The sequence below is a fragment of the Trematomus bernacchii genome, unplaced genomic scaffold (assembly GCF_902827165.1).
Source record: "Trematomus bernacchii unplaced genomic scaffold, fTreBer1.1, whole genome shotgun sequence".
Taxonomy (NCBI): domain Eukaryota; kingdom Metazoa; phylum Chordata; class Actinopteri; order Perciformes; family Nototheniidae; genus Trematomus; species Trematomus bernacchii.
In genome coordinates, this window is record NW_022987698.1 from 1390074 (window position 1) to 1404711 (window position 14638).

Here is a 14638-nt window from a genome sequence, read left to right on the forward strand (position 1 = left end):
AGTGATATATTGTGTACTGAAAAACCCTTTAAAGTCAAGATGAATCAATTCAGCTGTAACCCTTAACCCTACACACAAAACAGTTTGAGAACGGGCATACAATTAAGAATTTACATTAAAGATTTTTAACAACTGTAACTCCTTGGGTGTTTCTCAATCACGAGTACGCTTGCTTGGTAGCACATGTCTGCCGAGCATCTTGCTTCAGAAGCGAGGCAATAATACTTCCTGGCATTCGGAAAACAAAGAGTGGAACAGGCTAGCAAGTGTGCAGGTGTGCGTCATATGAGAGGCCCCGCCTTACATTTTCCGTCACAGATTTGGGGAAATTGGTCCGTGCGCAAAGCATTGTGGGGATTTTAAGACCGCGGAGTCTACTCATGTGCAGCCTCGATATTTCTCCAAACGGAGTACGCCGGGCTCGGTAGATTTCCAAGTATTCTGGAGATTGGAACAGTACTTCGGCGGCACTCGATGACGTAGTATGCTTGAAATAGTGGCTCTGAAGCAGCTTTACTCGCGATTGAGAAACACCCCTAGTCTTTAAGGGAATAATCTGACCTTTAGGGAAACAGGCTTGGATGGTTTCTTGAAGATTGATACCACTGTGGAGGCTAACAGCAAGAGTCACTAGTCCGAGCAAAGTACAGGCAATGTCCAAAATCACTTCCTATTATCTGTATGTATCACCGTGTAGCGCCCCCACGTGTTTATCAGTGGAATGGACCCCTGCTTGTTGTAGCTTCATATTTAATGGACAGACACGAGGGGAATCAATCTTCTCATCTAACTCTTTGCAAGAAAGAAAATAAATGTCTTTATAGAGGATATAAACTAAGAATTAAGTGAGAGGACATGTCCACTTTCCTCCTAGCAGTTTAACATAAAGGGTTAGCTTATAAGACACAAACACAACAAAACAAATAGTTCAACATATGGTGAATGAGTGCTTCCTGACTCATTATACAAATGAAGTAGTTAAATAACAATGCACAAGGAATAAATATCTGTCTTGTAGATGTGTCCTCACAGCTTGAGTCTTTTCTCTGCAGGAGAACACATCAGACTGTGGGCGAGGCCACTCCTTCCGCCCCTCCCTCTACACCTTACTGCTCATCCAGCTGCTCCTGCTCTATCCGGCCGTCAGCCCCCACTTTCACTCTCTACTACATTAATTCCATTTTCCTCCACGTATCTTCTTTTAGCCTTCCTGACCCAAAACCCTCCAACCCCACCTCCCACCTCCATGCCCCTATTCCCCGCCCCCCTTATATAGTCATAGGTAATAAAGGGACTTCCCTTCACAGCAAGTTGGAAGCCCTGAGTGCCGCGCTACCCAGCTCGCTTCAGTCCTTGTTGCTTAGTGACAACTGCCGGACGTTTGTGTACTCAGCCAGTTAACCTTCATCTGCAGGAGGAGCGGGTGGTGCTGCATCACCTGGATCCTCAGAGGCAACGTCAGAAAACAGAAAACATCACCCCCTTTATCGAGAGAAGGGAGGGTAAAGAGGACAGGCCGATGTCCTCGTCTCAGACCCCCCCGCCTCACACAGACTGAGGAGTAGAGGTCCTCTTCGCCTCTGTCCGTCAGACAGAAGGCGGGACTACTTCTTCTTCTCCTCCATCTCAGAGTTTTGTCGCTCTGTCAACTGCCTCTCGTAGGCTGTGGACCATCAGCCAGTTATAGCCGCCACCATAAAAGAAAATAACATTAAAAAAAAAAAAACTCAAGTATACAACATGTCAAGTATAAGCCGCTGAAGTGATGAGTATTCCAAGCATACAGTGTATTTAGGTTTTAATTTGAAAAGGAAGTCGTTAAGGTGTTTATTTCAAAAGACATTAATTATTTTATGCACTATATCTACTTGCCAAAATTAGATAAACTTTCATGTGGTCTTGTTTTTTTATAGCCAAAACATGAGGAGGAAATGGTTTCCAATTCTAGGTTTAGGAAAAACTATGAGAGGAGACACTGAATGCTGATTCATTTTGTGCAGCTTCTAATTACAGATTATTTCTCGTAAAAGACGTCCACTGGGGATTATTGTAATTACATGATGGTAATCGCATTTCTTCAAGTATTTTTCCTCATATTTACTATTTGAGGCTAGTGCTATCTGGCTTATTATAACACTAGTGACAGCTGTGAAATATGAATCAGTGTTTGCTCACTTCAGTGTCGTGTATTATTCTCCTTTACGATCAATCGACCATTCTGACCTCTGGTTTTGGACGGATGTTAAAAAAAGAAAAAAAAAAGAAATCCCTGTGCTCTCAGAAGCAAAAGCTCACCTCTGCCAATATTAATGAGGCTTTTCCAGTGACCTTTATTAACTCTCCTCATCACAATTATACATGTGCTTTACTTCTGGTCAACCGACACACTGAGATCTCTGCCTCATGACCGTCTCATATAGTCCTGGTTAGGGTTTTCTTTTTACCTTTGACTGATGCTGTTCCAACTTCAAAACCATTCGCTGCTGGGGGATAGGGGCTTATCAACATTTCCAACTAAAGTGCAGAAAAAGGCAACTAAATATGGTGATCATGTAAAGTAGTAGTCTGGTTGTAATCCGTGGCAGTAAATCATTTGATCATTACGATGTTTAGGAGCCGCTCTGTTTCATAGTGCCTTGATGCACTTTGTTTTTGGACCACATGGGCTGTATACGAGTAGAGCTACTGTATAGTACCTTTATAGAGCAGCCATGTGTGAGGCTTTGGATGTGAGACTGAATCTGTTGGCTATAGAAAAAGCTTTACACATAGCCATCACACTGACTAGCTCTAGCTTAATGTATTTGCCCTCTCGGCCCCCTGACTGCCATCATATGGAGTTACTATACCGTTCCTTTACCAAGCCGTGTATAGAGCTATGATACACTATCAGTACACAGCGACTTTACTGGCCATAGAGCGTTCTTAGGGCCACCTGACTGCTATCGTTCTGCCTGAATCGTGTGTGGATGTGTTTGTTTTCGTTAAAACCCTCAAAGGGAATGTCATTATAAATGAGTTGTGGAGTGTGTGAGGGATGACAGTTGTGGTAGCATAACTGTTTGTTTTTTTCCTGGTCCTGTGTTGCAACAGAAATCCAATGTTGTTGTGGTGGGGGAGAAAAAAAAAGGGATTTTACTGAAACTAAAATAATTCATCTTTAACCATTACTCTGCCTAAATGTTAATCTGAGGGAGCCGAGGTGTCTGAAAGAATGTGTAGTTCATCAGTGTGTCTGCTTCAAATGCAACATAGCTAACAAAGCCTCTCAAAATGCCTTAGTGTTACACAGTACAGAGCTCTGATACGTTTCCCTCCCTCATGTACACTCACACAAAAAGATCCTCCAAAAATATTCACTCCCCGGGTTTTCTTGGTGTTCTGCAGTAAGTATAGTGAGCTCTTAATTTGTATTATCGCGTCTTTGATGATTCGTTATTGATTGATGCCTGTTTTTTTATTAAATGCTTGAAAGCCAGGTGGGAGTTTTCCATTTCAAAAAGCCTCCGACCTTCGATGTTCACACCCACCCAAACCTCACTGTATCGCTCAGATGGGACGATTCACAATTTGAACTTAACCACACACTCTGTACAGTTGTTGGTACTATTTGATGTGACAAACATGCTGGCAGAGAAACTGCAGCGCGGCTCCAAAAACGAATCTAAAAAAAACAAAACAAGAGACTGTTAAAAGATTATTGTATTTTCAATTTGGCAGTGTTGATAACCGGATGCAGTTTGACTTTTTTGGCATTTGTTTGTCTCTGTCCTGTGCCATTGAATCCTGTCTGTATTTCCACTGTCTGTAAATGAGCGCTACACGTGCCTGTGGAAATGTACCCCCTGCAACTTCCTCTCTTTTCCTGGCCCTTGTACGCTTACAGTCCTCACACATAATCTGAATATGTAGGCCTACAGTTTTTTTGCACCTGCACCAAGACATTATGCACAACACACCTACGAGCAAACATGTAATGATGACACTTATTCATGCCCAGCTGGGAGATGTCAAGCACCAGGCAGAAGTAAGCCAAGGACGTCACTTCCCAGGTGTGTTTTTTTGAGAGCGGGTGAAATGTCAGAGGCAAGCTCAGGGAGTGGGTCTCCACAGAGCAGCCGTCGGACTGAAGGTCAGAGAGGAATCCTGTAGTGATGTCTGTGTGTGCATCCCAACGAGGGAAACGTCTTCTGAAGGGAACACGCGACTGATTTCTGTGGTTTGACAAATTTACTTTTGCCAAAATATAAAATAAAAATATAAAATTGGACCAGCTTGGGGATGATGAAAGGGAGGGGGTCTGCTTTAGGACTCAACCCTAAATTAAGTAGGGGATGGTTTTCATAAAGCCTCTTGCCCCCCTCCCGACCCTCGCTGCATCTGTGTTGGTGCGTCTCTGTGGGAAAGACACAGTGTGTATGTGATTCTGTAGTCTGTAGTCTGGTGCTATGTGACCATGTTTGACAAGTGTGTAAAAAAATGACAGCAACATTTAGAGTAAAAAAGTCAAATTTTAAGTGAAGTTATAAAAAATATAGGAATACAGCACTGTTGATAAGTTTGAGATCTGAAGTAAAAAATGTATTGAATTTAGTTTAATTTTCTTGTACGTGTGTGAGTGTGAATGTTGGTGTGTGTGGATGATTTAGCTCCTTCTTTTCTGGGCACCGGTCCATGTCGCTCCATTCTTTTGTACAGATGAAGCTAAAAAAAAAAAAGATAAAAAGAAGAGGGCAACATTTGTAAAATATTGTGTCTGTGACTCCTTGTAAAATATTTTCAAATTGTTTATTACAGAGAATCAGTTATTAAATAATGTTCATATTTTTCACTTCATTTCAGCGTGTGGTGTTTGTTTTTTCAGTCGAGACAGGTTAAGAATTGTTCATTTACCAGTTACATAGGAAATATAAAGTGTATTTTTTATAAGATAAGTGCATAATTGTAGCTTTACCATGATATACAGTATTAGCTAAAAGGGAAACACTTAGTGACAACTATCACTACTTATGTCTGTATGCTAAATATGATTTAAGCTAATCAAGCTTTGTTTAGCATAGCACAAAGAGTGAAGAAGCTATACTCTAAAACATGCTTGATTAATCTTTTTCACAATCTGGTAGATTGATTTTATTTACTTTTAGAAAGAGCCAGGATGGTTGTTTGCACGTCTGTCAAGTCTCCCTGCTAAGCTAAGTGAGTCGGCTGTTTGAGTTTACTTCAAATGTAGCCTATCAATCGTCTCATTTAACTCTGGGCTAAAAAGTGAATAAGCATATTTAATTCTTGGCACTATTTAAAAACTCTAAATCAGGTTGTGCAGGACGTCTGTGGCCTACATTTCTGATTAATTCATATCGAGGAATATTTGTGCAGCTCCTAAGTTAATGTGTGATTGTTGAGCTTCTCTCCACTGAAGCACAGCGAGGGGTTCACAGCGTCTTCAGGAAGTCGGTGAGAGCTTTGTGCCAAGTGTCCGGGTCGTCCATGTAACAGGGGTGACCCGCCCCTTTCATCACCACCACGCTGTGATTGGCTAGGTTCCTCAGGTTGCTTAGAGACACTTCTCCAAGCTGAGCATCCTGGTCCCCGTAAACGATCAGTGATGGGACCTGAAGGAGAGATGGGACACAAAACCTGGGTGATAAATACTTCTAAAATGTCCATAGTCTTGTTTGTTTTTTGTAAGCCCCTTGCTAATAGGATTGTGTAGATGTCCTCTATTTGACCTCAACCACTGTTTAAACCACCAGAATACTTTATCTGAAGTGTTTGTCAAATGGTCGTACAGCTTGGAAAAAAAAGTCACTCTTTATGAAACAAGCTTTGTCATTTTAGGGTTTCATCTCTCTATTTTTGGGTTTGCTGCGCTGAGTAAGCCTTTGTCCTATCTTATTTTGGGATGTGTGCTAATGATCCACGTTCCATCGATTAGATAAAAAACAACTTTTACCTCCTGATAACGTCTGGCATCAGATTTAAAATGCCAAGCTTCAGAAAAGTTGATAACTTTAATAATGTTTCAAATAGTCATTTTGTTAACAATTTGCATTTCAGACTTTAAACCAGGATAACCCTAAAAGTAAACGTACTCATTGTACAGAAATTGTATAACTTTGCTGTAATTACTGATGCCTTGATGTTTTAGTAAAGTTGAAGTAATGTCTCTCCCTGCTGAAGTCATCCTGTAAAGTTACTTTTTACATTTCACTACTTGCTTTTATTAATTTGGTTTATTAACAGTTTTTAATGCTTTTGATATCAACATCTCACTCACATGATATCATGTCACTGCATTAAGTAGCCATGATGCTCTCACTCTTTTTGCATTTACTCAGACATGTTCGTCATTGCAGGGGAACTACTTTTGAGTAACTAATACGTCTCCTTCATGGATAATGCAGCTTCACTTGGTTTGCCATCTCAGAAATTGAATTTTGTAATAGTTGAGAGCTGGATGAAAGACAGTGTGAAAGTCACATGATATCTGCTCCTCTCATGGTCGCATGTAAAAGGGAAGAAGGTTGTGCTGGAAAACGGGGTTGACATTCACGGTTGCTCAAGTTAAGAGGAAAGGAGAAACAGAAAACGTTTTTTTAAAGGAAGGAAACTTCAAAGGAATCTAAATAATAACCTCACACACACTGTACCTTTACACTCTGGTACTGCTCTGCTGTGAATTTGTCGGTGCAGATGGGAGCCACGGGGACGTAGGCTCGGATCAGAGCCTGGTGCTGCATGAGGAAAGGCAGGGAGTACATCCCGCTGAGCGAAGGGCTGATCACCACCACCGGGCTGAGGCTCAGCTGCTCACACACTTCTCTCAGGAACCCTGCAGGGGCCAATTCTCCAACCGCTGCCGGGGCCTCGGCTGACTTAGAGCGGCCGAGTCCTGCGAACAGAGAGGGAGGAAGCAGACTAATTAAGGCGTGAGAGAAGAACAAGGCCAGGTTTCACATTTATTTGGTACCAGAAGATTTTGTGTAAAGGTTTTTAAACTGATAGATGTGGAGGCAGAGACATGAGGCACATATACTACATGAGGGTGAAGGGTACATGTGCATTTTAAAAACACACACAGCTCACAGGCTCAATTTAGGAACTGGAACAATATTTATGTCTGGGTTTAGAAAACACCTTAAATACACTTTTTAGATGAACCTTGGCATTTAGTCTAGTTAATATGGTTTAGTTTTAACTGAAGTTTTCAATTATCCTATTATGATTTTTTAACACAATTGTTTTTTTACAGAATACAACTTTTATTCAAAATTGTGATCATTTAAGTTTATTTTTATTTGAGTGTTTTAATCAAAACTGAGGGAGAATCCTGATAGGCCTTTAAGGCTTATTGCTTTGGGGCCATCAGACTGACCTGGCAGGTCGATGGCGACCGCGCGGCAGCCTGCTCTGGCCAGAGTCTCCAGAGTGCCGATGTTGAGCCAGTTCTCTGAAGAGAAACGGATGCCGTGAAGGAGTAAAACTGACATCCTCACTTCCCCTGCGGCAGGTTCACTCTGTCTGTAGAAGAGCGGCGCTTTGCAGCTCTCCACCTGCACACTCCCCTCTGTCATCCTCACAGCTGACATCCTGAAGAGAAAAGCAGCAGAAAACCATCGGTTCACCTCAAACTGGTAGACTGGTATTATTATAGTGTGGTAAAGCAAAAGTACATAAGAATTAGCATCACAAAATACTCAATAGAGAGGCGAAGTCCCGCCCTTCTACTTCCGCCCCATGGGACCTTATTTCGGAAAAAGTATGTATTGAAGTCAATGAAGAGAGAAAACGTATCTTTCGATCCCGTTTGAATTGTGCCATGAATTACACATATGATGTTTGTCAATCTTAAAGGTCCCATGTCATGCTTTTCCGGGTTATTACCCGTCCCCTTGTGTGTTATCCACACAGCAGTGTTAACAAATCTTGGAACGCTTCTGCCCATTCACTTTGAATGGGGTGACGTCACTTTGCCTCACTTTTCGCAGAACTGCATTGTGGGCAGCAGAGCGGAGATTTTCAGGATTTTCAGGATTCAAAGTTGAGCAATGTTCAACTTTTGAAGCTGAGGTGGAAGCGTCAGCCAATCAAATCCCGTGTATGCAAATCTGACAGTTCAAGCGCGAGCCAATCAAACCACGTGTATGCTGGGAGAGACATACCGCAGGTCATTTCCTCATATTCCAAAAAATGGAGGAGAAATTAGCGGTAGGGAATCACCCGGTGCTTTATGACCAGTCCCTATTTACCTACCGGGATATAAACCGGAGGAGCCAGGCATGGAGGGAGGTGGCAGAGACAGTGGTAGGTTTTCGCCTGTTTGGGGAGTTTATATCCAGTTTACTTCGGGCTTTTTTGCTTCGTATGTCGGGGGCGGGAGATTCATGTGATTGGTTGTTGGTGCCTTGCTCGCAAAAAATCCCCAAGCTTCAGATACGCCCACCTCCAAGATTTTTTTAACGGAGAAGACCTCTCTAAAACGCCTCGTTGGAGATTTCTCATGTTCTTCCTGGGCATCGTGACGTCTGGATACCCAGTAGCCACGCCCAGAGCTATGACGCGATACGGTCATGCAGTACCCGGAACCAAATGGACCAATCCGTGGAGCCGTTACGTTACGTCCGCAGAGCCGTTACGTTAAGCCCCCGCTGATTGGTCCAAATTGACCAATCCACGGACTTCCTCACACAAACACTCGGTGCAGGCAGCTCTGCTGATTTCTCCTCCCTGGCTGCAGGCTGATAACAGACAGTTGGGATTGCGGCAAAATTCTCTCTGCAGACCCATTCTCACAGCGTTTATCAACCTTTTTCTTACTCAATATCAAGCCACACTTATTGTAGGGATGCCAGAAACTGACCATGATCAAAATCGAAAATCGGACAGCCCTGGCGAATATTAATCGATTATTCGAGCCGTTAAAGGCAGAGAGTGAAATTCACACAGTACAAATTCGTAGTTTACAGAGATGCTGTATGAGAAACCAATGTGAGTTTGGAAAATTGCACAATATATATTTATTCTAGTAGACCTCAACAGTGGAATTATGATCAGTGGAAATGGCCATGACATGGGACCTTTAAAAAATAATTTCCATGTCAAAAAAGTCAGAGTTTGTCGTAAAACTGTTGAAATTTAAGACTATGAAAAATACGCAACTAGAAAAACTACAAATCCCAGAGTCGCGTAAGTGATGTCATAATTGTTTTCCTCCACTAAATATAAGAGATAGCTAAGATAACTTTAACAATATGCCTGTGTGCTTTGTACCAGGCTGTAATCATACCAGCAATGGGTCTTACTCGTTCTTTCTCTTCCCGTCTGATGAAAGGACCAGGCTGGATCAAGTTAGCTACCTAGCTAGTAGCAAATCAAATCAAATCAAGTTTTATTTATAAAGCACATTTAAAAGCGATTTTTGGTCGAGCCAAAGTGCTGTACATGTAATAAAAACACATTACTACAATCACAATAAAAGACAATAAATTACAACAGATATATAAAAAACACAGGGAAGAATCAGGAGTCGTGCTCCGTTCTGACTAGAAGGCCAGGGAGAAGAAGTGTGTCTTAAGAGTAGATTTAAAAACCCCTAGGGTCTGGGCCGACCTCACATGGAGGGGCAGAGTGTTCCAGAGCCTAGGGCCAGCTGCTGCGAAGGCTCGGTGCCTTCGGGTTTTAAGCCTGGTCTTGGGCACTATCAGCAACAGCTGGTCAGCAGACCTTAAAGCTCTGGCTGGGGTGTAGCGCTGGAGGAGTTCAGCTATATAGGCCGGAGCCAGCCCATTTAGGGCTTTAAAAACAAATAAAAAGATTTTAAAATCAATTCGGAACCGAACTGGAAGCCAGAGGCCAGAATTGGGGTGATGTGGTCACGCTTTTTGTGGCCAGTCAGAAGACGTGCAGCTGCGTTTTGGACTAGCTGCAGGCGTTTAATTGAGGTCTGGTCCATACCCACGTATAGAGCATTGCAGTAATCCAGTCTCGAGGTTACAAAGGCGTTAATAACCCTTTCTAAGTCTTTAAAAGATAAATACGACTTGGTTTTGGCCAATAGTCTTATTTTAAAAAAGCAGGATTTGACTACGGTGCGGACCTGCTTGTCGAATTTAAAAGTGATAGTGAAGGTCACTCCAAGGTTCATGACAGAGGGGAGGATGTTTTTATTGATGGAGCCCAGAATATCAACCGGAGAGGCTGGAGGTTGGGGTCCAAAAGAGATGACCTCTGTCTTGCTCTCGTTGAGGTTGAGAAAGGTTTTGCTCAGCCAGGATTTTATCTCTATCAAGCAGTCCATCAACTGCTGTAGTGAGTGTTTGACATTTGCTTTGAGGGGCAGATAGATCTGTACATCGTCGGCGTAGCAGTGGAAGGGAATATTGTGTTTTGTGAGAATTGAACCTAGGGGCAGTATGTACAGTAAAAAGAGGATGGGTCCCAGAATAGAGCCTTGGGGAACCCCACAGGTAAGAGGGGCTTTGGCAGAGGAGAAGGCACCTAGCTGCACTGAGAAGCTACGGTCTGTCAGGTAGGACCTGAACCATGCAAGGGCAGAGCCTGTGATGCCAGCGGACTGTTCAAGCTGTGACAACAGGATACTATGGTCCACAGTGTCAAAGGCAGCTGTCAGGTCTAACAGCACCAGGACAGCTGGGCTAGTGCTACCTGAGTCGGCGGCTTGGAGCAGATCATTAAAAACTCTTAAAAGGGCTGTTTCAGTACTGTGCATGGGTTTGAAGCCAGACTGAAACTTTTCATGGATTCCATGCGTGGTTAAGAACGACTGTAGCTGGACATAGACTACTCGCTCCAGGGCTTTAGATAAAAAAGGTAGCTGGGAGATGGGCCTAAAATTTGCGAGAATGGAGGGGTCGAGATTTTTCTTTTTAAGTAGTGGCTTGACCACGGCATGTTTGAAGGCAGCTGGGACACATCCTGAGCTAAGAGAGGTGTTTATAAGTAATAATATACTTGCTCGAAAACATCTCTGAGAAGGCGAGAGGGAATGCTGTCTGAGGTGCAGTTTGTCGGCCGCAGGTGCTTGACTACATCCGAGAGAGAAGAGAGGGATACAGGCTCAAAGTGGTCGAGGACAGCAGGGCACAGAAAAGGAGCAGGATCTGGGGTAGCACTAGTGTGGGCTAGCCTAAGCGCAGATACTTTTTCAATAAAAAATGTAAGAAACTTATCACAGAGAGTCGGTGATGGCACAATTGAAGAAACATCACAGGGATTAATGATCGAGTTGAGGACATTAAAAAGAACCTGAGGTTTATGGCTGTTTTTGGAGATTAACAGAGCTCCGTTTTGGCTGCTTTGACTGCCGTCTGGTAGTCGGAAAGGCAAGCACGAAGGATTTCTAGGGAGACACTAGCCTCGTCTCAATACCCCTCCTCGACTCCTCCTTTCCCTCACTCGCGTCCCTTCCTTGCGTCTTAGCTCCGCCTCCGTAAGATGCGAGCGAGAGACACGAGGAGGTGACGCGAGGACAGAGGAGTCCTCAGGTATTAATTGGGATGTCCTCATTCACTCAAACGTCACTCTTAAACGACGTCTGTTAATGATGACATGTGCACAGCTCTCATCGGGCTTAACTGAATAACCTTTAGAACCGGCCCATTTGTTGTTAAATATGTATTTAAATGATGAATCTTTCTCTTGTTAGTCAAGGAATTCAATGTATGATGGTTGGTCCTGCTTTTGTGTTCCGTTTTGGTGTAAAATGTACATTTCAATAAAATTATAATTATAATAATGTGAAAGCCTTTACTCTGAACATGTGTGTCCTGTAGATCCCCACATTCACCACAAACCCACATTCAGGACTGTGCATTTTAAATAATTTAACTACTCAATATTTTAACACAAAACAAAACAAATAATTGTTATTTATCAAGATCTAGCCATTTATGAAATAGCTTTCTTAATAGCTATGTTTTAGTGACGTTCAAGATCATTAAACATGACTTAAATTGTTAGTATAACCTTAAGAAATGAATTGCACATAATAATTCCCACGGAGCTGTGAGCACTTATACATTTATGTGACGCTTTTCCACTCATTCTTCCAGTTCTCCGTTTTCCTCTCTTGAAATCGACCAGCTGTGAAGGTGGGGGCGGGGCTTTTATACGCGAGTAGTGAAAACACTTCCGCGTAGTCTGCTCTCGTGTATCCTCCCTTTCGTCTCCTCCCGCACCCCTCCTCCCTCACCCCTCCTTGACTCCTCCGTGTGCATTTCAGCTATTGGGACGTCCTTCAACATGGCGTGTCTTGATCGATTTCCGGGTCAAGTCCCGGAGGAGGGGAAGAGAGGAGTCGAGGAGGGGTATTGAGACGAGCCTACAGAGTTTATCCTTTTTCCATTTTCTCTCTGCACGCCTGCAAGCGCGTCTGAGAGCATGAGTACAGTCATTGAGCCACGGTTCTGAGAGAACTTTGGTGTGTCTAAGCATAAAAGGAGCAACAGAATCCAGTATTAGGGTACATGTCGAGTCAAACATGGAGATAAGCTCATCAGCACTAAAAGCACAGTTCACCTCTAATTTACAGATCGGAGAAGCATTAAAAACATCAGAAAACTGTGGGGTTAATCGAACGCAGACGACGCGCAGGGGCACGTGATTCGACTCCTGCAGAAGGGATCGAGGTTGTAAACAGAACCGGTAAATGGTCTGAGATACGCGTTGCTGCACAGATTTCATCCACAGATACAGACAGTCCAAACGATAATACTAAGTCCAAAGTGTGTCCTTTTTCGTGTGTTGGGCCAGCCACGGACTGAACGAGACCAAAAGAATCAAGGAGATTTAAAAAGTCCCTAACCAGAGGTTTGGACTCGCAACACACATGGACATTGAAGTCTCCGGAGATCAAAACACGATCATATTTCACCATGATCCCGGACAGAAAGTCAGAAAAGTCATTTATGAAATCCTTATTGCACTTTGGCGGACGATACACGACTGTGTATAGGTGAGGCCGGGTTCAGTTCAAAAAGCTGCAACTCAAAGCTAGCGTAGCTAGTTACAGGGTGAAGCAATCGGCATTGGAGGCTAGCTCTAAACACTGATGCTATGCCCCCACCATGGCCGGTGGTACGGGGGGAGCTGAAGAATGTACAGTCAGGAAGCACGTTAGTTAGCATTACAGCCTTAGCCTTGTCATTTTTATTAGCCTGAACATGAAGTAACATTAAGTTAACAAAGTGTTAAACAGTAGAGTAGTAGTCATATTTCGTGAACCCTTTGAAGAGTACTGTCACACCGTTGTGATCATTCTATAATACACCTTTAAACCCGGATGCCCCCGAGGGAGACATGCTAACGCTAACGCTACATTAGCATCGGCGATCTTTTCTACTTCATGCTATCTGCACAAATGGTTAACATTGAACATTAAAATGATCAGGCAGTTCAGGGATAATCGAAGGAAGGCAGGCAGGCAGGCAGCTTTGCATGACATTCTTCTGGACGTGTTTCATTGTGGTGATAGTGAGGGTAGTCAATCCCTTTTTTGGCAAGACAGTAGTGACGGCCATCTTGGTGACGTGTGTTGTTGTGCGAGACCAGAGATGTAGTTCATTGAGCGGTTTCACACAAAAAAAGTCTTACTTCACTGTTTTACGTAGGGCTGTTCAATTAATCGTATTTTAATCGCAATTACGATGTTGGCTTGCAACGATTATGAAAATAACATAATCTAAATAAAAAGATTTCTTTTTCATTTTATTTTCATTTTTTTATTTTTTTTTATTGGTTTTTCAGTTGAATTATACTTAAAGTTCAGGGTAATCAACTGTTAAAAACATACTGCTCAAAAAAAAATTTAAAGTAAATGGATAATCGTTTTTAATAATCGTGATATCAATTATTGACCCAAATAATCGAGATTATGATTTTTGCCATAATCGAGCAGCCCTAGTTTTACGGCAAAACATTTTTTTTTTAACTTGCAAAATTATCTTTTAAATTGACAAACATCATATGATAAACACTTAATGCATCACTTATTATAATCTCATATTATATCATTCTGAAAAGGGCCAATCTGAATAATGAGTACATTTTGATGCTAATACTTTTTTACTTGAGTAACATTTCGATTGCAGGACTTGTAACAGAGTATTCCTACACTCTGGTACTTCTACTTGTACTCAAGTACAAGATCTTAGTAATTATTTCACCTCTGGAGGTATCTGAAGACATTAACACACAATGTTAATTTCCGATTTCACAACAACACTTTTTCTGGCATAGTTTCAACCAGACATGTTATGTTGCTCCACAAACATGTTAGGACTGCAGCGCTTTGCACGGTGTTGCTGTTAATTTGTCCACACTCCCTAGGCGTTGGAGTGCTGGGCTTTCATTTTGTTTTTCACTGCAGCCAACTCGCGTCCAGTTCTGTGTTAAGACTAAAATCAGAGTTTGTGGCCAGCTTTCAGGTTAAACAGCCCGACCAAAGTCCACACAGACAAAGTCATCTGATGTGTAATATCGCTCTGAGCACTTCATCACAAACACGATGAGAACATGTGTTACCTGACAGCCTGCAGTGATGAACCGATGATAAAAGTAAAGCAGGACAGTCAAGTCATGAAGTCAGCTTCACCAAAGAGTTTCACTTTATTTCCCGGAA

At 42.6% G+C, this 14638-nt stretch overlaps 2 protein-coding genes across 2 annotated transcripts in view; one reads left to right on the forward strand and one right to left on the reverse strand.

Annotated features, from left to right (window-relative positions):
- Nucleotides 1-4836, forward strand: part of cacna2d2a (calcium channel, voltage-dependent, alpha 2/delta subunit 2a) — a 137024-nt gene extending 132188 nt beyond the window's left edge. The window contains exon 39 of the mRNA XM_034138753.1: nucleotides 1053-4836. Within this exon, the coding sequence (XP_033994644.1) occupies nucleotides 1053-1175 (123 nt within the window). The 3' untranslated portion in view covers nucleotides 1176-4836. The remainder of the gene's footprint in view (nucleotides 1-1052) is intronic.
- abhd14b (abhydrolase domain containing 14B) lies at nucleotides 4775-14636 on the reverse strand. The gene is made up of 4 exons (XM_034138754.1): nucleotides 14542-14636; nucleotides 7376-7590; nucleotides 6651-6892; nucleotides 4775-5612 (listed from the first exon to the last, which is right to left on the reverse strand). The coding sequence occupies exons 2-4, from the start codon at nucleotides 7587-7589 to the stop codon at nucleotides 5433-5435; spliced, it is 636 nt and encodes a 211-aa protein (XP_033994645.1). The 5' UTR covers nucleotide 7590; nucleotides 14542-14636; the 3' UTR covers nucleotides 4775-5432.
- Between the last annotated feature and the right edge of the window lie 2 nt (nucleotides 14637-14638).

What these genes read in the sequence shown, in the direction of transcription:
- abhd14b (XM_034138754.1), bottom strand. Translation starts at nt 7,589, where the DNA reads ATGTCAGCTGTGAGGATGACAGAGGGGAGTGTGCAGGTGGAGAGCTGC. An exon ending in GGTCGCCATCGACCTGCCAG is followed by an intron (nt 6,893 to 7,375) that starts GTCAGTCTGATG and finishes CTCTGTTCGCAG; the next exon opens with GACTCGGCCGCTCTAAGTCA. An exon ending in AGCAGTACCAGAGTGTAAAG is followed by an intron (nt 5,613 to 6,650) that starts GTACAGTGTGTG and finishes TCTCTCCTTCAG; the next exon opens with GTCCCATCACTGATCGTTTA.